The sequence below is a fragment of the Syngnathus scovelli genome, chromosome 2, assembly GCF_024217435.2.
Source record: "Syngnathus scovelli strain Florida chromosome 2, RoL_Ssco_1.2, whole genome shotgun sequence".
Lineage (NCBI taxonomy): Eukaryota > Metazoa > Chordata > Actinopteri > Syngnathiformes > Syngnathidae > Syngnathus > Syngnathus scovelli.
The window spans coordinates 9,150,334-9,173,876 of NC_090848.1; the positions used below are offsets into that span (position 1 = coordinate 9,150,334).

The 23,543-nt window shown below is 43.8% G+C and overlaps 2 protein-coding genes across 2 annotated transcripts; both read left to right on the top strand.

Annotated features, from left to right (window-relative positions):
* The first annotated feature begins 6 nt into the window (after positions 1-6).
* On the top strand, positions 7-18,037 carry ift122 (intraflagellar transport 122 homolog (Chlamydomonas)). The gene is made up of 29 exons (XM_049752874.2): positions 7-147; positions 1,028-1,094; positions 1,352-1,436; positions 1,519-1,597; positions 1,675-1,751; positions 1,850-1,916; positions 1,998-2,144; positions 2,901-2,976; positions 3,767-3,958; positions 4,271-4,409; positions 4,810-5,012; positions 5,607-5,744; positions 6,230-6,394; positions 6,956-7,153; positions 7,370-7,510; positions 8,258-8,311; positions 8,568-8,729; positions 9,488-9,654; positions 10,274-10,445; positions 11,526-11,628; positions 12,820-12,960; positions 13,030-13,127; positions 13,630-13,733; positions 14,558-14,723; positions 14,855-14,969; positions 16,254-16,379; positions 17,079-17,155; positions 17,255-17,419; positions 17,556-18,037. The coding sequence occupies exons 1-29, from the start codon at positions 104-106 to the stop codon at positions 17,640-17,642; spliced, it is 3,555 nt and encodes a 1,184-aa protein (XP_049608831.1). The 5' UTR covers positions 7-103; the 3' UTR covers positions 17,643-18,037.
* An 85-nt stretch (positions 18,038-18,122) lies between these two features.
* On the top strand, positions 18,123-22,950 carry LOC125988082 (rhodopsin-like). The gene is made up of 5 exons (XM_049752875.1): positions 18,123-19,298; positions 19,375-19,543; positions 20,186-20,351; positions 21,342-21,581; positions 21,793-22,950. Exons 1-5 carry the CDS (start codon positions 18,938-18,940, stop codon positions 21,922-21,924), a joined length of 1,068 nt encoding a protein of 355 aa, XP_049608832.1. The 5' UTR covers positions 18,123-18,937; the 3' UTR covers positions 21,925-22,950.
* Positions 22,951-23,543: the final 593 nt, after the last annotated feature.

Here is a 23,543-nt window from a genome sequence, read left to right on the forward strand (position 1 = left end):
CGTCTGCGCGCTCCCAGCGAGTCATGTCAAGAGAAGCAAACATGAGCAAGTGAGCAGGCAAAACAACCTGTTGATCCAAATTCGAGCTGGAACCTGTTAAGAAATGAGAGCCGTCCTGGTCTGGAAAGAAACAACACGTCAGCATTGGTGAGCGTCCTTGCGTTGCGTTTGCGTCATCGTCATTATCAGGCGGGATGCGAAGCCGCTCGATTAGCAACAGCGGTTGCTATGCCAACCGCTGCTAAGCCAGCTAGCTCCTATAGGTTAGCACAGCGACTGACACTTTCTCTGTCAAACGACACATACCAAGTCACTAAATCACAATTGTTCACTACCTGCGAATGCTAGTTTATACATTGTGTTTTATGTGACATAATAATTAGACTTTTATTCAATGCTAATATTGAGATGTTAGAATGTTGGTGTGTAAGGCAAAGTTGGCAACCTAAGGTTCGCGGGCCAGATCCGGACCTCATAACATTTTTAAAAAATTTCCCTTCATGACCTATATTACAAACTATTCCAAACAGAAGTCTAGATCACAAACTTCAGCTAAGATTCTGAGCTAAGTTTCCGTCATGTCATGGCATTGAAGGTCATATTTGTTAACTCATTGAAGAACTCGTGGCAGCGTTGAAACAGATTTGTCTGAGCTTCTCAGATGGAGCCAACGCAAGTAATAACGAATGTCCGTGTTAGTGTTTTCATGGCATGCATCCATCCATCCATCCATTTTCTGTACCGCTTATCCGAACGGGGGTCGCAAATTGCCCGTATGTGTGAGTGCGGATGGTTGTTGGTCTCTGTGGCTGGGCAACCGGTTCAGGGTGTCCCCGATGACTGCTAGGATCGGCTCTATGGATGGATGGGATGGATTTGTAATTGCATGGCTGCATTTCCTTGCTACATGTGAACGATGAATTGCCCCAAACATTGTTGTAATGTTGTTTCCATTTGTTGCACGCTTGCATTTTAGAAGCAAAGTGTTTCTTTTGAACTGAGGTTTCAGTACGACTTTTTCTTGCAGTGTTTACGACCTTGCCTTCAAGCCAGATGGCACCCAACTAGTAGTGGCAGCAGGCCTCCATGTTCTGGTAGGATACTTTTGTCATACTTTTTGATTAAACCCTCCATAACTGTTCCTACTTTTTCTACTTGTAAAGTCTTTCCAAACTGAGTGTCATGCTATGTCATTCTGAACTCAAAAACGTAATTCATGCTTATGTCTCGTCACATCTAAATAAACAAAGCACTTCTGATTCAGCTTTCAAAAGTGCTCTCTCGACAAAGTGCATTTATATGATGCAGCAATGTTTGCTTTCACTCATTGCCGAATGGTGTGTTTTTGTAGGTTTATGACACAACAGACGGAACAATTATTCAGCCTTTAAAAGGACACAAAGATGTAGTCTACTGTGTTGCTTATGCCAAGGATGGTAATGAACTCATTTTCCTTTTGTGATATTTTTTTTCTTATCTGGCTGCCTCTATTGTCTTGCTAACTGCATTTTTCCGCAGGAAAAAGATTTGCCTCTGGCTCGGCTGACAAGAGCATAATAATATGGACATCTAAACTGGAGGGTATTTTAAAGTACACGTAAGTATGACTACTTCAAAAAAGTATAATGACCCTTTCACACATTAAAAAAGTGACTTTTATGTCTTTTCCGGTAGACACTACGATTCCATCCAGTGTGTTGCCTACAACCCAGTTACTCACCAACTCGCATCCTGTTCCTCGGGTGACTTTGGTTAGTGTGTGTTGAGTTGATGTCCACTCTGGGCTTCTTTCAAGACGTTCTATAACTTTTTATTTTAAGAGCGTCACAATACTCATTTTCTGTCATAGGCCTTTGGTCGCCGGAGCAAAAGTCGGTGAACAAACACAAAGTGAGCAGCAAAATAACATGTTGCGGGTGAGTGAATGCAGCTTCTGCTGCTAGTTTGAATGAAGTCCGTCTACAGTGAAGTTGTTTAAGGGCTTCCCTTCAAAACAGGTGGACCAACGATGGGCAATACCTTGCTCTCGGTATGATGAATGGAGTGGTGAGCATTCGGAACAAGAACGGTGAAGAAAAAGTCAAGATAGACCGCTCGGGAAGCTCCTCCACTCCAGTCTGGTCCATCGCTTGGAACCCCTCCAAGTTAGTATCGTTGTTGAATCGGATGACAATGGAGTCACACTTGCAGCCTAAAATTCAAGACAGGGGTGAAGTTCCATATTTGGCCAATAGATGGCAGCAGATATATGTGGATGTTTGAAGGTAGCACAGGGCGACTGAGCCATGTTGAGAATGTGGAGGAGTTGCGACATCAGTGATGAGAAGTTGCAATCGTTTGCTTATCGTTTGTTTGGACATAATACAACTGGACACTGTCTTTAAATTGAGCTTTTCAAAACATCCATCTTCGCCACACTTCAGCTTCAGGAATGGGTCAGAAACCTTTTGGGATGCCAAGAGCTGCGTCTGGAATATTAAAGTTGCACATTTATCCTTTAACAATATGTTATTATTAGTATTAATGAATGATATCCATCTTTACAAAGATATTGATTTAATTTTCAACAATGGTTTAATAAAGTCAAAAACAGCCAAACACCAACAAGCGACACTTGACATCTCTAAATATTTGCATGTGATTTCATTTTCACACATTATGAGAAGATCACACCGTCTGATCACTTGTAAGCTATTTTTAGAACAGCCACGCGCGAGCTACTCGTGTGCTCCTTGGGGGCGACCCAGACACCAGCATAGAATCGTTTCCTTAACACAAGTTGTTTGGAGGATTAGGTGCCTCAATGTATTGATTGCATATTAGCTCAATAGAAAGATGTACTGTAACACAAACATCCGGTGTACTTTTACTAACATATTTTCTGTGCTCTGTTTCTCGAGGGATGAGCAACATGACATTCTGGCCGTGGCTGACTGGGGTCAGAAGCTTTCCTTCTACCAACTCAGTGGAAAGCAGGTGACGGTCTCAAGTAGCATGACTTTACCAATTGTCATTAGCATTAAAAGTTTCATCAGTGCTTAAGAAAGGTTGTCATTTATCTTGTATGGGGAAAAAAACGCATCGAGGCGAAATGGCATTTTAACTAATCACCGCTAACTGTAGTGTAAAAAAGTCCAAAATCATGCAGTTACCTGATTTCCTGTCCATTTGGAATAGCTGCGGTGTGTTTGGGTGCATTTGAGCTGGCCCCGCTATGATTTCATGGCCCCTTGCTGTCTCGCCTTCCTCCTAAAACCCCCCCCAGGCAGCGCCGTAATTGAACACAAGTATGCACTGTTCATTACTCTGCCTCTATGCCACGGGCTCATATACTATCGTTGGCCTACTTATTTATTTATTTTTTTTTTCACTGAACATTCAGTTTTGATTACAAAGCTCTGAATTGTGTGCAGTGAATAAGAATCATCTGTGGGTTGTCAGGCTGATTTTTTTTTTTTTTACCCTCAGAGAGGAGAAACAGATGTGTAGAGGTGTGGAATTAATGCTGAGCTGTGCGTGTGGACTTTGAACATTAAGATTGAAGCTACTTCAAACAAAGATGCACTTTCTTATTTTCGTCCATCTAGCACTCTTGTCAGTTTATTTTTTTTTTAAGCAACTCTTAAAAGGATATTTGTACGTGGTGTTGACTTTGAATGTTGCTGGCCCAGATGGTGGGAAACGTTGGCCTGGGGCCCGAGCAATAAATCAAAGGCAGGCGACCACCTTTTCAAATGTTGTTCTTGTCTTTCGTTGTTTGTGTCAGATTGGAAAGGACAGGACTCTGTCCTACGACCCGTGCTGCGTCAGTTATTTCTCCAAGGGCGAGTACATTGTCATGGGCGGCTCTGACAAACAGGCGTCCCTCTACACCAAAGACGGCGTGCGACTGGGCGTCATTGGAGAGCAGAATTCCAGGGTGTGCACCTGCCGGGTCAAGCCTGACTCCAATTTTATGGTGAGGTTTTTCCCCGCCGGTGAATCGGTAACTGCAAATTGAGCATTTAAAAATAAGAGACAGGCGAGAATGTGTGAAAGTCACACAACAACACCATTTCAAATGACACCGCTCCATTTGAAGACAGTGGTTTTATTTTATACTAACACTTTCACAGCTTTCTTTCTGCTGTATTTAGGTGCTAGCGATGTGGCATTGAGTGCTGAAAGTTTCGGTGTAGATGTTCCAATCACAGGAACACTCTCCCACTCTTGCAGTCTTTTCTTGGAGGTGTTAATTAGATGCGCTGCTACATTGTTGTTTCTTCCATAGGTGATGGGTTGCCAAGATGGGACTATCGCCTGCTACCAGCTCAACTTCAGTACAGTTCACGGCCTCTACAAGGATCGCTATGCTTATCGAGACAACATGACTGATGTCATCGTTCAGCACCTCATCACTGAAGGAAAAGGTGAGCTTTTGCTCTTGCGACCATAATAATAATGACACTTGTTCTTTTTGTCAGCTTTGTGACTCACGTGGTTGCTATTTTTACCAGGGTGAACTCTAAATGTGGGTGATCTAAAAGTACCGTGATGCATATTGAACTAGCCTGTTATGAGTGCTTGGGATTGAAGATTGGATTTTCATGCCTCCACCTTTTGCTTTTGAAATTGTCTGTCTGTCTGTCTTGAGCTGTTTTTTTTTTTTCTGGAATGGGTTGACTTGTCCTCTTAAAAAATATATACATATTTCTAATCACCATTACATTGTCATTTGTCACCCTTATTGCCATTATTTAGTATTGATATTAAAGTCTTGAAACTTTTGTTGAAATCTTTCTCTTGCTCTCTGTTCTTTTTCTTCTTCAGTGAGGATTAAGTGCGGTGAGCTGGTGAAGAAAATCGCCATCTACAAAAACCGCCTGGCCATCCAGCTTCCCGAGAAGATCATCATCTACGAGCTTTTCTCCGACGACTCTGCGGACATGCGCTATCGCATCAAAGAGAAAATCTGCAAGAAGTTTGACTGCAACTTGCTGGTGGTCTGCTCCAATCACATTGTCCTGTGTCAGGTTCGCAACTTTTTTTCAACAGTTTTGTGATTGACTGTGAGCAAGCGTTCAGAAATCCAATGCGCCTCGAGGGGGAAACACAGCATGGTGTGTTTCGCTAATGTGGTTTGTAAATATTGTCCAGGCCTTGTCTCACTCCTCCTAACACTGCTAAACCACAAAAAGTAAGTCACGAGTCAAGGAAAAAGGACCACATGAAGCAGATCCAGCATGTGCCTCTGTTTCTTGTCTGTGTGTGTTTGACAGACACTGTTGGGGAGGAGAAGCTGCCATAACACATAGGTTACTTCCTTTTAAATCATTCACATCATCCTCAAACACGCATGCTTGCGTTTGATCCTTCAGACAGCTTTTAGACACTCCAAATGGGCTGTTTTTATATAGGATGTCGGCCTCTGCGTCAAAGCAAATCTTTGTTTATCTTTCCAGCGTCCTGTTTGTACTCTTGTTTTAATAAAAGAGCAGTCGGCCGAGATTTGTTAGGTCTTGATGAATACTTCCCTCCAAAAAAGATGCTTAAAGGAAATAAGGCAGGTGATTTACACGCTGTGACACGATATCAAGTGAAGCACTTTGCGCTGATGTGTTTTACAGGAGAAGAGGCTTCAGTGTCTGTCCTTCTCCAGCGTCAAAGAAAAAGAATGGCTCATGGAGTCGCTCATTCGCTACATCAAAGTGATCGGCGGGCCGCCAGGCCGAGAAGGCCTTCTGGTGGGCTTAAAAAACGGAGCTGTGAGTATTTCCAGATCTTTGAAACAAAAAAAAAAGACAAGTAACCCATAGATGGGATACGTGGATAATATGCTTGTGTAAGTGCGGTTGTCATCAAACATCATGTAGAGTTGTTCCAGTGATCGGGGAGTTGGCAAACATGAATCGTTGCAAATCGCTGAGACTTTTTGGGAACTCGGTCTACTATATAAGAATGTCTCTCTAGTGATTGGGGAGTAGGGAACAAGTGAATAATTGCAAATCACGCAACTTATTCCTTCCTGCCTAATCATGACAAAGTGAATTTTAGCGGCCGTACTAACACTAGTAGAGGTGTAACGGTTTATAGCAACATATTGACCTGTTCAGTCAACTCTGCATAGCGCAATGTGGCCCTTTGGTAATTTTTTGGGGTGAATTTTTTTCACATTGCCAGTTGTACTTATCCAGCAGTATGAATACACTGATGTTTTGCTCGAATTGCCATCTGTCTGTTTCCCCTGTAGATCTTAAAGATTTTTGTGGACAACCCATTTCCCATCACACTGCTGAAGTTGTCAACGTCAGTGCGATGCCTGGACATGAGCGCCTCGCGAAAAAAGCTGGCCGTGGTGGACGAACATAATACTCTCCTCGTCTACGACATTATCAGCAAAGAACTGCTTTTTCAGGTCTGACACATTCACATTCATTTGCGTCGTGTAGTGGAGCTTTCATAAAAAGTCTTCACACCCCTGTTTCAAATGGCATGTTTTTGTGAGGTGAAAAAAACAGAACTAAGATCCCAACTGATATTTTTAAACAGTGACATCTCACCAATGAGGTGAAAACTGTGTGCAGATAATGACTTGTAGAAAATTTTCAAGAAAAGCCTATTAAAAAGAACATCTGAACTTTATTTCGGGTGCACAGTTGTGTGCTGACTCCCAATGAACCTGAATTTGAATGTGATTGGTGAAGGTGCACTCTGACCTGGCGGCTGAAAAGCAAAGCAATTAAGAGTTAACGCTATTTTTGTATTTTACTGGCCCTCTCGTAAACCTTTTTTCCCCTAATTGACTCGTACAGATAATAGGTCACATTAATGGAAGAAAGGACTCCTCATGGTCTCTTTTGCATCACAAAAGCTGGTGTTTGAGCAGGGGTGTGTAGACTTTAGATCTGCTGTGTGTGTGATTGTTTATATGCTCGTTTTTTTGTGTTTGAAGCACGTTGTTTTGCTTTCCCTGCAGGAGCCTAACGCTAACAGTGTGGCTTGGAACACTCAGTGTGAGGCGATGCTGTGCTTCTCCGGCAACGGCTACCTTAACATCAAGGCCAGCAACTTCCCCGTACACCAGCAGAAGATGCAAGGCTTCATGGTGGGCTTCAATGGCTCTAAAATCTTCTGTCTCCACGTCTATTCTATGTCCGCCGTGGAGGTCCCTCAGGTGGGTGTGTCAGCGTGGCACTGATTGCAGATACAGAGCGCTCGCTGTTTTTTAAATCCACAAAGCCCAAACCATCTCTGTATGAGGTGATTTTAAGAATTAGAGGAGCGTAAGCTTCACTTGAACACACGCAGAGTCCAATGCGAACCACCACATGACTCTTGTTATCTCATGCAGTTGGGATTATGCATTTATATTTCCTCATGCTCCCCACAGTCTGCACCCATGTACCAGTACCTGGAGAGGAAGATGTTTAAGGAGGCCCACCAAATCGCCTGTTTAGGTGTGACAGACAGCGATTGGAGAGATTTGGCCACAGAAGCTCTGGAGGGCCTTGATTTTGACATTGCCAAGAAGGCAAGTTACCCGTTGTCAACATTGAAGGAATTCTACTCAATATTTATCCATGCTTGGCAGGGAATGGAGAGACGCTAGTTTTTTTCAAGCACAGTCGGTTTATTTTTAAGCAACTTTTTTCACCACTCTTAAATGTATTTTAAGGCACCTAGCAACCTAGTTCCTGTTAAAAAGCAGTCAACATGAGTGGAACCATTTTTACGTTGTGGACAAAGAAGCCCGCTGGCAGGCAATCATGTCAGTCAATGGCGCGGAACACCGCAGAAAAACATGGCGCCTGTTTTTTATGTTCTACATATTGGATACTTTTGATGTGAGGTATGTGCTTTTAAACTGCACATAATTTGCAGGGGTTGCCTTGTCTAACCTGTACAACTCTATTAAAAATGAGAACGAGTTAAAAAATGTTGGGAACATGACGAGATTTACGGGATACAACAAAAGCTCCTGTTTTGCAAAATGGTGGGAAAACCGTGTTAACCCAATGAGAATGGGTTAACACATTTGCATGAGGTGTCTTCTGCTCTGCTGATCTGAAGCTGAGTTGAGGAGGAGTCATTGCATGTTTAGTATGTTTGCTGTATTTGTCCTCACTTTTTTAAAGCTTAAACCTCAACCTAATAATTCATTGCAACTAATTTTTTAGACCCACAAGTTATGGGTCGCGGACCCTGACGGGTTCCCAAACCACAGTTTGAAAGTGTGTGTAGCAGCAGGCAGCATGTAATTCCCTCCTCCGTTATGCAGGCCTTCATTAGAATACAAGACCTACGCTACCTGGAGCTCATCAACAGTATTGAGGTAAAACACTTTTATTTGATCCAGTTCATTGTGTAGTTTGGTATTTTGCCAAAGTTGAAACAGAAACACGGCAACGCAAGGAAGCACAATCAAATTCTTTGCGTCATAATGCGCATGAACTTGGTAGTCAATGTAGATTTCTTTGTGTAGTTAATTGTGATGACGTGCACTCGACAAGTTGAATGAACTTGAATGGAACGAGTTCAAGTGTGTGTCTCTGCAAAGGACATAATTGTTTGTGTCACCTAATTTGCAGGCGAGGAAGATGAGGGGCGAGAATGACAACGACCTGTTCCTGGCCGACATCTACGCCTACCAGGGGAAATTCCACGAGGCGGCCAAACTCTACAAGCGGAGCGGTCAGGAACCCAAAGCTTTGGGCATGTACACTGACCTGCGCATGTTCGACTACGCCAAGGTGATGAAACCGGTGATCGGCCCAAAAGACAAACACGCAAGCTGATGTTCACGTGTGCTGTTTTGCCCCCTTGAAGCTCTTTTTACGACCTGTCGTCTCCTCATAAATCAGCCCCCGCAAATCATGCAAACAGCACATGGCAAGCTCACAGCATGCTTTTCTTAGGCGTGCATTCCTTCATAGCACAAAGCTAACCTGCACACTCAGTTTGAATTGGAAATGGAGCATCTGCTTTTACATGAATTCTTTGGAGGTCGGTTGGAGTTGGCAAAAACAAGTGTATGCTTTTTTTCTGTTTACGTACATGAGATGTCTTTGATCAGCGGCAGCACATTTGTATTGGCCGAGCCCCGACGACTCGCTTGTGTGTCAGATTGTGTTTGAAGTAGCTGCTGTATATTTATGCGGCTGTGCGGCCATCTGCTCCCAGAGGCTGTATATTTTGGTTAGGACGCACAGCGGAACTGGAGGGACTCCAGTTGTCTCCTTTCTCCGACTTGACCTTCACGTGTCCGTCTTGAGTGGGATCTGTGTGTCAGGGAAATGATTATTGTTGGACCACTTTTTTGTTGTTGTTCATAGTAAGGCCTGGCAACACTAATGGCATATTACCTGAGGAATACAAAGAAAAAAAGCTTAATTCTATTCCTTGTGATTTTGGTTACATAAAAAAAAAAAAAAGAAAATGTTTGGTCTAATAATTCATTCATTGTCTTGATATCACAATGTTTCTTTGTGTGTTTCTTTCCGCAATGCAGGATTATGTCGGGGCGGCAGACCCAAAGACGTCGCGCATCCTGATGGCCAAGCAGGCCGACTGGGCCAAGTGCAGCAAGGAGCCTCAAGCAGCGGCAGAGATGTACATCTCAGCCGGAGAGAATCTCAAAGCCATTGATGTTTTAGGAGAGCATGGCTGGGCAGACATGTAGGTGTCTTTACAAAACACATTTTTATACGCACTTTAAGCGATGAGTCGGTGCCAGCTTAGAAGAACGTCATGTGACAAAGACTTTTAACAAACACCGGACAAATATAGCCGGAAAATTCAAGCCAAGTGGTTTGCGTAGGCATCCAACTGTGAGCGAGTAAATCGAGATCTATTTAGAGGCCAATATATATGTTTAATTTACACACTGCTATTTTATCTCTTGAGAGGCTCTTCACCATGTAAAAGTGTGAAACACAATATAAAAGAAGGTCATTCATTTCAACATATTCCATTATTCATCCCACGTCCTCTCTCACACTCATGCTTTTCATCAAAATTCAGTCTTTTCCCGAAATGTATAGAGCGTTAGCCAATTTAGCTTTTTATTAAACTCAGGATTTATCTCTCCATTAGCTTTCGCACATACACGCCGAGCATAGTAAATGGAAGCGTTTCTATTTGCGGGTCCCATCAAGTCGGCTCGGCCACTCGTCACCGTCGGGCGGCTGCAAAGCCAGACGGTGATTCCGGCTCATTTTTCTGAGCCCTGAAATGACGACGTGCATGTGCATCGCCGTGCCCTTCCTCTCATCCCCTTCTTTCTCCTTTCATCCAGGCTGATAGACTTGGCTCGTAAGCTGGACAAAGCTGAGCGAGAACCACTGGCAAAATGTGCTTTCTATTTTAAGAAGCTGAAGCACCACGGCTATGCCTCGGAGACTTATTCCAAGATGGGGGACTTGCAGGCCCTGGTGCAGCTACATGTGGAAACGCAGCATTGGGACGAGGTCTGACACTTTTCTTCTCACCTGCTCAGCTCATCACTGCGTACATAAATCGTCTTTAGCTAGGCACCAACATCAGTTGATGCTATAAACTGCTGCACACAATGACAACTGTATGGTCATGGCTCTTGGAAAAGTAAGCAGAATTTTAATAACATAAGCCTAATTACCATATAAGCTGCCACAGAGTTTGTCATCCAGCCCACGTTATGATTAGAAAAGCACAAAGCGTTCTAGTACACCCAATGAGTATCATATTCCAGTTTTTTTTTTGTGCTTCCAATCTCGTTCCACAAGTGCATACGACGCTGTTGAGACGAGACAAAAAGTTTCCATTCCTTATCATATTTATGTGTTGGAACAGGGGGTGCCAAAAAGAGAATCGCTCATGTTTCCTATAAGCAGGGTTTTAATATTTGATCCTCCAGTGAAAAGAAGGAAGGAGCTACTGGATATCTCCAATCCTTAGCCTGACAGGCATACTTGGCCTTGGCATAGCAGACCACCATGGCTATCCTCATTTGTGTTTCCTTGCAAGACATTTCCATTCATTAGTTGCTGTCAGTGCATCCAAAACGTGCATAGTGTGTCATTCAAACAGTCCAAGTGGTGCATTTACATTTCTGGTAAATTGAGCATGAAATCCACTCACTCACTTGACACGCTTTATTCTCAGCTACCATAATTTCCCATGAATAACCCCCCCCCCCCAAAAAAAAATGCCTTAAAAATAATGTTTTCCCCCTCTACTTATGTATGATGTGACCCCACCTTGATTTGGTGGTACTCTTTATTATATAAGAATAAATAAAGATTCAAACATACCAGGTTAAAGACGATGCTCTTTTCTCATACCTGTGATCAGGGTCACTTCAATAATTTTTAAAAGCATGTTTTCCAAAGTCTTGTTTTTGCGCTGGATGCTGTTTTTGTAATTTTAGCTAGCTCCATTTTTCTTTAATTTTTAAATGTCTTTAACAAATGTACTTTTAATAATATGAAGCACACCTTGTGTATGAAATGCTCTGTTCTGCATTTCCTCTGTCCACCTTTCAAATGAGCACTGTTTTTTTGTCCTCTCAGGCCTTCTCACTGGCAGAGAAGCATCCCCAGTTTAAAAATGACGTCTTTGTGCCTTACGCTCAGTGGTTGGCTGAGAACGACCGATTCGAGGAAGCGCAAAAAGGTGAGTTCATGCCTTGCCTCCTTAAGTGGAAACGTGAAAAATCCACTATTCCCGTACGTTTCCCTTTGTGGCCGTGTAACGTGAAACAGAGCGTGTTTACACATAAGCAGCCACAAAGCCCCAGCAGCTCTGGAGAGTTTTCCCGACTCTTTACAAAATGATGCGCATCCACCGGAGAATATGATCCTCTTTGCCGAAGCTGAGCAGAAGTGAGCTGCGCCGCCCCGTTGCTGAGCGGCATATATGTATGTCTGCTTCTCATCAGCGGGCCTCTGAAGCAGCTCTGATGATGATGATTACCAACCGTAGCCATCTTTGTAATCAGCTCATAGATTTGGAATTGTGATCTCAGCAGGCATAGTTCCTCTGCGACATAATCTTCCCGCGCTGTCTCCCTGTGAGCTACACGTACATGCCTGAGCAGGTCTGATTATTGGGGAGCCTGCTGGCAGTCCCGCGCTTTGTATTTTGGATCAAATCAAGCTTTTATTTAAGCTTCTTTGCTCACTGTGTTGTTTCACCGAGTCGATCTATTGTCATAACATTTGTATTGACGGTGGCCAGTCCGTGTATGACAATAATGAGTCGGCCTGCTGCAACCACTTTTTGCTATTTCAGCCCAGAAAAATGTTAATGTTGTCATCTTTGTTTTTTTTTGGAGAGACAGTTTTCAGATCCCTTCATAATCCGACTGTTAATTAAACGTAATTATCCCGTGGCGCCTTAAATTCCATAGCAATTAAAACATTCCCCAATGTTTTCAGAATAGGACTTGTAGTCTTTTGTTGTTAACAAAATGGCGTGGATGGAAGAACTAAATTGTTGAGGTTGTGCGATCTACTTGTTGGACTATGAAATAACTGACATCTGTCTATCTGGCCCCCCCAGTTGTGCTATTCCGGGCACGATTGCTGGTGGGCCGCAGTCCGTCAAGCTGCTTCTCATTACACCCTGTAGCAGCACTAATAATAGTGCACGTGTTGACGCCTTTCAAGTACATTTGCCTGTGCCAAATTCCTTTGCACTGAGATGAGAGCGCTGCTGGCACTTGCGCTCCAAAACAACGCAAAAGGCTCCTTGCCCTGTTAAAGACCTCAAGGATGAAGAAAGAAATAATCTTGACATGGGTGAAATTAACTACTTGAATGTAGCAAATACGCACTAACGTTGCCGTCTTCTGTCATTCGCTAGCATTTCACAAGGCCGGGCGACAGAACGAAGCTGTCAGAGTGTTGGAGCAGCTTACCCAGAACGCAGTTGTGGAGAGGAGGTTCGATGATGCCGGCTATTATTACTGGATGCTCTCCATGCAGTGTCTTGACATCGCCAGAGGTGAGGCCTGGAACGGCATCTCACTTTTGCCTTCGCTTTCTAACGTCTACATTGATTGGTCTCCGACAGAAAATGAAGATCAGCGAGAGGAAATGCTGAAAAAGTTTGAACATTTCCAGACTCTTGCAGAGCTCTACCATGTCTACCACCCTATTCAGCGCTACACGGTAAGAACATACATACTTTGCCTGCTGCCTGGACTGGAGACTATTTTTTTTGCTCTTCTGCAAATCCGCTGCCAGCCAATCCTCTCATACTACGATGAGATGCAAGAAGAGACGTTCTGTATCAAATAATCAAAAAATCATGCGAGCTATTCATTCAATAGTGTTTATTATTGCCGTTTGGCTTGTTACTCTACTGAATTTTACTTTCTCCTATTTTGGACTGTTTAGTGAAAAAGCTCATTTTCTGCCTTGGCTACAAGCTGTGCGGTTGTTCGTGACGCCAAAGCCTCCAGCCTTCCACACCTCTTCCAACATTTCATGGTGGCCTGTCTTGTCACCGTTAGTTTTGTTGTTACAGCTTTGTGCTTGGCTGTGATCACACTCCGGCATTATTGCTGTGATTTGGGCCAGTGACCTGATACTCAGCTTTAGTGATAAAGCGAATGCCAGACTTGTCTTTCATTTGCTTCCCTGTTGTTGTTGTTTTTTCTTTTTCCTTCAGGATGAGCCCTTCAGTTCCCTCATGCCAGAGACGCTGTTCAATATCTGCAGGTTCCTCCTGAGCAACCTCCCCAAGGACAACCCACCACCGGGCATCTTTAAAGTGTATCTTTTCCGTCGATAAAGCACCGAAGGTGGCTCGTCTCCCTTGGGACGGCTTTCATCGTTGCAGTGACGCGACGAGGGGGGGGTGGGGTTTGCATGTGGTGGCACTGCTTGTCCCCAAAAAAAAATGTATCAAAAACCGGAGCTGTAATTTGAATAGACTCCGAGGACAAACCCATACACTTGCTAGACACAACTACACACACGTGGACAAAATTGTTGCTACCCCTCTGATAATGGAAAAATAATGCTCATAATAAAAGAATTGATAATTATATTAGTAATAAAAATGTCATAAAAAAATAAACAATTTAAATCATACTTTGGAATATGAATAATAATACAGTCTAACAGTTTATAGTGCTGGAATGAAACCGGACTTTGCAGTCTCATTGTAAAATAGCAAAATACAAAATGACGTTGCCTGCCACGATGATGTCCGAGCGGTTGAGATCTTAATCACAGTCCGCTGTTCCTCACATTTTCTAAACATGGGCTATGGCCTTTGCTCAAATAAAGATCAAGCTGTGGTACACATGTAGGAAAGGCATTTGTCAGAGCGAAGAAGGAGCGTCCTTTTTAAATTAAGTAGACTGGTGTTGAGCCCCCGCAGCTGCAACTCCTTGACCTGCCATGGCGTCTCCTTGAACGCCGCTTCCAACAATCCGTGTGCTTGTCAATACAGATAAGCGGCGCAATGTGGACCCTCAGGCGTGCATCGGCAGGCGTTCGTTCACTCGCCCTCAAATAACACATTTGGATTGTCGGATGGTGTATGCTTGACATCTGACCACTTGTTTTTTTTTCCTTGACCTGCTTCCAAGTAATACCTTGTACGCTTTAGCCAAGCAAAGTCGAAAACTGGGCGCCTATAAGTTGGCCAGGCTTTGCTACGAGAAGCTCCAGAAGCTGTACATTCCGTCTCGCTTTCAGGAGTGCATAGAGCTGGACAGCCTCACCATTCGGGCTAAACCTTTCCACGACAGCGAGGTTTGTTCCACAACACATGCACGCCACACACACACTTTACGTTCACATCCTTGACGACGTGCTCTGAGGCAGCGTTCAAACTTGTTTGCTCATTTAGTGAGACATTTTCTTTTGTTTTCCTTCCACGAAAGGAACTGACGGAAGCCCTGATGTGTTACCGCTGCTCCAACAAACCGCTGTTGAACAATCAGGGGACAGCGTGCCTCAACTGCAAGCAGCCTTTTATTTATTCAGCCTCGTCGTATGGTGAGCAAAACTGTAGCACACCACACACACAAATAGACAGCACCTTGGGCTTTTAGTCGTATATCAGCGGCAGAGTGGAGCCATCTTCACAAGAGGCCTCATTCATTTGTGGCTTGGAAAGCATCTTAAAGTGAAAAGATCTGGATCCGGATCTGAGGGGATGAAGACAGAACAATAACTTTTGATCATATTCGGCCATTATGTCACCGTTTTGCCGAAAGAATTTGATGGCCCCGCGGTTAAAACGATGAAGTCCCTGTTATGTGCGTTTGTGAACTCGATGAAAACACAGCGGAAAGACCCTTTGAACAAAGAAGTCCTTCTTAGTTCTCTTGATTGCCCCGTTGTGATTCTCCTCTGTTTGTTGTTAGTTGCTTAGCAAACATTTCTTATACTGTGTAGCTTTCCCGGAGATAAAAGTCCAAGACATCATAAAAAAAAAAAAAAGTTCATTGTTAAAACTTAATGCACTTTATTCCAAAAGCCAACATGTCACATCTAGTTTTCAGGATCTGGAGACAATATTCAGCAGAGAGCACATTGATTACCAAATATAGCGTATTGCCAATAAATCGTTCCTTATGGAGCCAAGCCACTTTTTGGTGCTGCCATGTCTCTGCTGTGCTGCACTCTCTGCCCAAGTGCCTGGCCCCTCCCCCTCACACACACACACACACGCATACAGGATGGCAAAGTGCAGCACACTTTTCTCGCCTCACACTCACTTGGCTGGGAGAAAATGTGAGAGAAACGTTTTTTTTTTTTTTTTTTAAATTCTGAGGCAAGCTGTGTCTTTGTAAAACAATCTTAGGCTACATTCACACTGTAGGAGATGATTGCCCAATTTGGATAGTTTCTTAATTACAATCTTTTTATGTAGTCCTTCTCAGTCCAAAACCAAATGCAACTTGTAATGTGAACGGAATGCGTTTAGAAAGTGCATGAAAACATCTTGGGACTTTGATATGAAAAGAATCAGATGCCTGTCACATTGGGCAAAAAAGATCGCACGGCCTTAACACCAGACTTGATGCCGCCATGACAATCAGATTCTCGCAGAAAAAGTGTGCTACAACCTTTTGACTCCATTTAAGTTGCATCTGTTGTGAATGTTGCCATTCAGTTCCTTTTTGTAGAACTGTAAGTTGCACAAAAGAGCAATCGAGAAGGTCAAATGAAGTTCACCTGAATCCGGCAAACGTGCCTTACTATCTCTTTGTGATTCGTGTGTGAAGGATGACGCCATCTGTGGCTTTTTAACATTACGACTGGTTGTGTGCGCAGAGGTGCTGCCGCTGGTGCAGTTCTACTTGGAGGAAGGCATCAGCGACGAGGAAGCCGTGTCTCTTATCGACCTGGAAGTTCCTCACACGGAGCAGACGGATGCGCACTGGCAGCATATGGACAACGGTACCCCAAATATTTCATTTCGGGAGCTACGGCAGCGCTCGCCTCTGTCACTAGTTCGGACGTGGCCTGGATTGTGCGCCGCTAGTTAAGCTGTCGCCGCTAAGTCATCTTAGCTGTGGAGCTAATAGGGTTAGCATGTCTCATCTTAATGACACTAACCCTCTGAGAGCCGCAAGCGCAGCCCGAGCGGCGAGATTAACCTGCATTAGCCGACAGACGCTCAAGGGCACCGAAGCACTCTGTTGTTGGCAATGACACAAACAACTGATGTGGCATTTTCAACACTTAAGCTCTTTAAGTAGAGAGCGCTGGGATTTTATAATGTAGGGGTAATTACAAGAAAATGTGCTGGAAGACAGTGTTACTCTTTGACAAGACTAAATGTACCGCTCCGCCAAGTAATTGGACGGCGACACTTCTTGTGATTTTGCCTTCCGATATCGTCATGATGGTCCTGAAATAAAATAAACTTGAGTTGTCATTAAGTGTAGACGTAGACTTTGAATTTCAGTACTTTTCCAAAAATATGAAAATACCATTTGTTAAAGTGCCTTCATTTTCAGGGGCTCAAAATTATTGGAACAAATAGCAACTAGAACCGTAATTCCTCGTGGATAAAAATGTTGGCCATCACTAATAGCTTTACCAGGCCTTCACCGCAGCCTGTTCCGCTCCTAAGCGTGTGCTGTGCACTTTCAGATGCGCAGGTGTTAAAGATGGATGACGGTTTGGATGATGCAGAGGAAGACCCGTTCACACCCAAAATGATCTTTGAGGTAAGAAGGACCAAGGTCGTTGTGTCCGTCCGTCCTTTTGCTGCCAGCTGGCGAGGCGAAAGGACCATCACTGAGGTGGGATGTGTTTCCTCCAAACAGCAGGGCGGCTCGAACTTTGTCCCCGTCAAGGTGAATCGCTCTGTGCTGCGCTCCATGAGCAGGAGGGACGTCCTGATCAAGCGCTGGCCGGCGCCGCTCAAATGGGAGTACTTCCGCTCGCTGCTTCCTGACGTCAGCATCACCATGTGTCCCACCTGCTTCAAGGTACACGCTTCTTCAGTCAATGAAATAAATCCTCAAGTAAAGTCCATGTGTAAAAGTAATGTCCAGTATTTGGTTTCTCTATATGCCTCCAATTTCTTTCATTCGGTTGTGTTGATGCGCTTTTGTTCCTTGTCAGATGTTCCACAGCGAAGACTACGAGCTTCTGGTGCTTCAGCACAACTGCTGTCCGTTCTGTCGCAGGCCCATCGACGAACCGAACTGATGGACGGGCTTCACGATATCAGCTGTTTGTCTCGACGTCGTCACCATGGTGTCATCAGATATGTATTTTATTTGCTGTATATTGCTTCACATTCACGGAGGATGACCACCTGTCAATTTCTCCTGAGCGCTCAACTAGCCGCTTATGGGTTGCGATGAATTTCAAATTTAAATCCCTGTGGATTGTGTCACTTTAAAAGAGTGTAAAAATTTAGGTCGCCTAAAAGATGGCACATTTCTTTTTCTTTTTTTTTACTTATATTTGTCAGACCTGCATTCCGCATGTTTGTATTCTCAAACTGTAGCATATGTTTTATAAAATATTAGCATGTCATTTGTTTTTTAGTCATGAGAACTTATTTTTATACTATCAATAAACAACAGTTTGCAAAAAGAGAGAGGTCTCAAATTCATTGCATCACTTTGAATATAAAAGAATGATTGAAAACAAGATGAAAATCAAGATGTATCCCATCATAAAAGCATGAAGAAAAAAACTGATCGATGATCAAGTTAAAATCACAAATGATGAAAGCAAGATGGCGAAAAGAAAAACTCATGTTGATTTATGCGAAAGTAGCAGTGAACAAAGTTTTCCGCGCCGATTGAAATGTCGCAACAGTTTGAGTTGCTCTCAGGAGGTTTGAAGAAATACAATGCTGCTTCTTTTCTTCACTTTTTGTGCTTCTGCTTTCTTGCAGCCAGCATCTCGGCGGCTCTGACTTAAAGTCTCATGCGTGGGCGGATCTTCTCAAATTGCCGTCCAAGAATTGCATATGCGGATGGGGCAGGGGCGCAGTTAGGGGTGGGGGGAACAAGAGAATAATCCCCCTAACTTTCTGACTTTATCTCCACTGTGACCCCTCCCGCACGCAAGCACACAATTCTACTCCCATTAAAACAATCAAATTCCTTTTTAAGCTGTCGTAACATGTTTTCGACAACAGAAAAAAAATGCAGAGCATGCAACCTACAAACAAGCTAGGTGACATTAGCGCGCGAATAAAATAAACAGATTGGAAGTGAAGCTTCTTCTGCGTCGCTTCAGGCCTCTTCATGAGCTGACCACTTTCCATTTCGGCTTTAGATGCCCTCACTCTCTCTTGGAGGAAGGAGATAAAGGACAAGCTCGAGATTGTGCTAATTCTCTTTTTGCACGCATCCCTAATCCGCGCGTCACCTTAAAAGGTGGCCCGGCGCCTTGGGGGGCCGCAGAGCTTTGCTTCATCGCCACAGAGCCAATCTCGCCGGCTCGCCCCACATTTCCGAGACAAACGAATATCGCGGACCCTCACCATGAATGGCACAGAAGGACCCAACTTTTACGTGCCCATGTCCAACAAGACAGGAGTGGTGCGCAGCCCCTTCGAGCACCCGCAGTACTACCTGGCCGAGCCTTGGAAGTACTCGCTGGTGGCGGCCTACATGCTCTTCCTCATCATCACCACCTTCCCCATCAACTTCCTCACGCTCTACGTCACGCTCAAGCACAAGAAGCTGAGGACGCCCCTCAACTACGTCCTGCTCAACCTGGCCGTGGCCGATCTCTTCATGGTGCTGGGGGGCTTCACCGTCACGCTCTACACGTCCTTGCATGGCTACTTCAGCCTGGGTGTGGCCGGCTGCAACATCGAAGGATTCTTCGCCACTTTAGGAGGTCAGGGAATGTGTGGTCACCTCGTTGTGTTGTTGTTGTGTTGTCACATCACGTCACGTGTTAATGTATCTTGTAGGCGAGGTGGCCCTGTGGTCGCTGGTGATTTTGGCGATCGAGCGCTACGTGGTGGTGTGCAAACCGATGAGCAATTTCCGCTTTGGGGAGAAGCACGCCATCTGCGGGCTGGCCATCACGTGGATCATGGCTTTGACCTGCGCCATGCCCCCCCTGCTTGGATGGTCGCGGTATGATAGTGTTTTTCCATGCTTTGATGTTTTAACAATCAATGAGTCACTTGCGTGGCTGCTTTGTAGTTGTGATACTTCACGGTGTGAATCTTGCGTCTATTTTGTGCTTGTGGAGCTTTCCTCCCATATAGTTAGAATTAACTCTTTCATGCAGTCTATTTGCATTAAAAATCTTTTAGAATGATTTTCAAACTCTTATTTAGGCACAATGCGCAGTACGTTTTCATTGAATCATTATTTCAGTAGATTTTCTTATTTTCTTATATTCAAGCACATTTTTCAAAAAAGCGTTACAGTGACTTACGATAGTGTGAAATTTTTCACACTACAAACTTTTCAGGAATAAAATCTGGCCCTGCTATGCTGCTGTATTTGAATGTTGGTCATTATGGTGCTATATGGAGAACTGTTTGAGGTGGAACCATTGAGAACCTCTGAATTGTACAATTAATCGTCTAATGAAATTTATTGAAAATATAATTATATCAGTTGTAATAAATGGCATTAATTTGCCCAACCAATTATAGTTGAAGTAATTATAAATAATCAATGAAACTATTTTGTATTTATTTATTTATTTATTTTTAAACCTTGCCATGATGTCCATTCTGCTAAATCCACGAGTGCATGCGTGTGCAGGTACATCCCGGAGGGAATGCAGTGTTCGTGCGGCATCGACTACTACACGCCCAAACCGGAGCTCAACAACGCCTCGTTTGTCATCTACATGTTCGTCCTGCATTTCGCCATCCCTCTGGTCATCATCTTCTTCTGCTACGGCCGCCTGCTTTGCACCGTCAGAGCGGTACTGCACCCGCCCTCACAATGCAACTTTAATAATATGACACCTTTAAGTCTCTGCACTATTCGCTTGACCAAACAGAAGCCATTAAGAAACTAAATCATCACTTTGAAGGAATGTGAATGCTTTAATAAGTGATGATTTCCCTTCTTGGGTGGGCCCTTGATTGAAGTTTTATTGTACGAGTCAATTTTAAGATAGGAATAGTAATTATGCTAATATATCCTATTTGCTGCAATATTCTAATGCACTGAACAAAACAGAACAGAACATCTGAAGACATTCAAAGGCCTAGCAGAGAAAAATTAAGTAGCTGATTAAAATTGCTAATACAATGTACATTGATAACATTCAAATGCATTGGGAACACACCAAATGAATAAATGATCGGATAGTGGAATTGATTTAAAAAATGCTTCAAAAGATCTTAATGAAAGGAATGGGGCCGCATTGTTTTTAAACCTTGATTCAAATGCATTTTTTCTATATTAACAGTACAAAAATGTTTTTAAATTACAGTAAAGAATCTTACCCACCAAATGACAACATATTTGGTAGAGGCTCAAAATGTTCAAGATTAACTGGCCAGTGGAAATTCCCAAATCCTTTTGGCAAGGCCTGTTAAATGGTGAAGGGAAGCAATGACGGCGGCTGGCCTCCAAGAATTGGGTGTTTCAAGGACACCAGAGGGGGGGCACGAAGGCTTTTGCCAGCAGCACGCCAGCTTGGAGCCAAGGCGTCCAGCTGAAAGGAAGTCTGCTGCCTCACTGTGTCACCCTCATGAATAATAAGTCACTCAGCCTTCATAATTCATACGTTCATCCTCAAGTACCCTTGTTACAAATGTAAGCAGGAATTGTGACAAACAGGCTTAGTGCACATTTGTATTTCTAGCGAGTCACGACTTTGTTTTACACTGCAGTACATGCACGAGCATTTGCAGACATGTCAGCAGTGCAGTTGACACGTGTGTTTGTCGCCACGCACACGCAGGCGGCGCAACAGCAGCAGGAGTCAGAAAGCACGCAGCGGGCCGAGAAGGAGGTGACCCGCATGGTGGTCGTCATGGTGATCGCTTTTCTGGTGTGCTGGGTGCCGTACGCCAGCGTAGCCTGGTACATCTTTGCCAACCAGGGCGTTCAATTCGGGCCTGTCTTCATGACGGCGCCCGCTTTCTTCGCCAAAAGCGCCGCCCTCTACAACCCCATCATCTACATCCTGCTCAACAAGCAGGTACGCTCGCTCGCCTTGCCGTACTTTTTACTCCCAAAATCTCAACTGAAATTAGTCTTAGAAAAAAATGGCTTCCAGATAAATTTGTTTTCATTCTTGAAAATAGGCTTGATCAAATTTAACATGATGTAGGTCCACACTGGTCCCACCCTGCTGCCCTTACATAAACCTGGGGGGAGGGGGGGCTCACATGAGTGTGCTGTTCCTTCAGTTCCGCAACTGCATGATCACCACCGTGTGCTGCGGCAAGAACCCGTTCGGCGACGATGACGACGTAGCGAGCTCCACACTCTCCAAAACACAGACTTCGTCCATTGCCTCCAGTCAGGTGGCCCCCGCTTGAGCTCCGACTCTCTCCTTGACCCCATCTCCCTGTCTCCCCCACACAAACACACACCCATACCAGTGTCTCATTTGTCCTATCTCGGAAGCCACCATCACAGCTGGTAGCAGCATAAATATACCCCCTCCTCTTCTCATTTTTGGGATGAACCTCCTGACCCGCATCTCCTTTTGCTGTTGTGGCTGTTTGACACTCTGGAAGCGACGTGGGCGTTTTGGAGCCTTCTCAAGTGCTGCTGCGTGCCATTCACTGGCCAGCATGCAAATGATGGGTCTGTAGCTAGTAAGCAGCTAATCACATCCAATTCCCCCCGCTATGAAAGGACAAATCTGACTTTGTAGCTAATGCCACAAAGGGAATAGCCAGCTTGTTTATGCTTTGCAACAATTCAAAATGAAGGCCGGGATTGCTCGCAAAAGGACGTCCTTGGTCTTCGAGCTAGGGGTTCTCAAACAGTCTGGCTCCAGAGAAAAATAAGAATATTTGTTTTGATTTTCATTAAAAAAATGTCACTCTTCAATACATTTTTATTACAATTATAGTAATAAAGATATTTTTAACCTGACATATTTATACTGAAGTGGCACAACTAACATGTACATTATATAATTTCAGTTATCTTGTGTTGTATGTTTTATGAATGTTGAAGTGATTTTTCAGCACTAGAGCAGCAAGGAGTGGTGCTGAAGTCTATATGTTTTGCTTGACTCTTGCTTATCAAATTTGATGGACTGTCTATGAAGCAGTCAACCCCAGCAAATTTCTGAAGCTGAGCCGTGATGTCATTTTTACAAGTGGCACTCCCCGGAGCAGGAGAAGAAAGCCTCTACACTGTGGCATTGGCAAACCATCATGTACAGTTGTTGCTCATGTGCCTTTTTGTGTTCCAACCACCTTCTTTATTTTATTAGTTTGTCGCACGTTGCCTGTTCATTGGCCTGCCGCATGTTTCTCACTCCTGCAAGCTAATGGCGATGGTCTGCTATTGCCTATTCTGAAGTAAAGTTCTTCTTCATCCAAACCGAAGTACTTCTTCTTTCTTGTCTTTGCAACCCACTGTCCCTGTACAGTAAGGCAGTGTTTCCCAACCTTTTTTCATTCACGGCGCACCTTTTCATTGGAAAAAATGTCGAGGCACACCACCAACAAAAATCTGTTAAGTGTTACACCAGCTTCTATATTAAAATTAGTCATATTACAACAAAAGACGTAAAGTTCTATTCCTATATAGGTATCGACTAATTGAATAAAAATAAATACGAAATATTCTTTGAATTGTATTTCTTTTGTAAATGAAAGTGACAGTTTTTGAAAAAAGGTTTTAGACAGTGTAAGGAATAAACTATTGAAAGAAGATCATTTCCCGTTCACGAACGAGTCGTGAATTGCATTTCCCGTTCACCTACTGAACTGAGCTGTGAGTGAACGAGTCAGTGATTGAGTGATTTGCATTTGCAGTTCATACACGGACATAGAACTGGTTGGAATTCAGACATTAACGTGACTCCTGACTGCTGGACAATCAGTCATATCGATATCGCAATACTTTAATATGACTGCTTTTTTGTTTTGTCTTAAATTATGGGGTGGTTGGAGAAGGGGGGGAGAGTAATCAATGC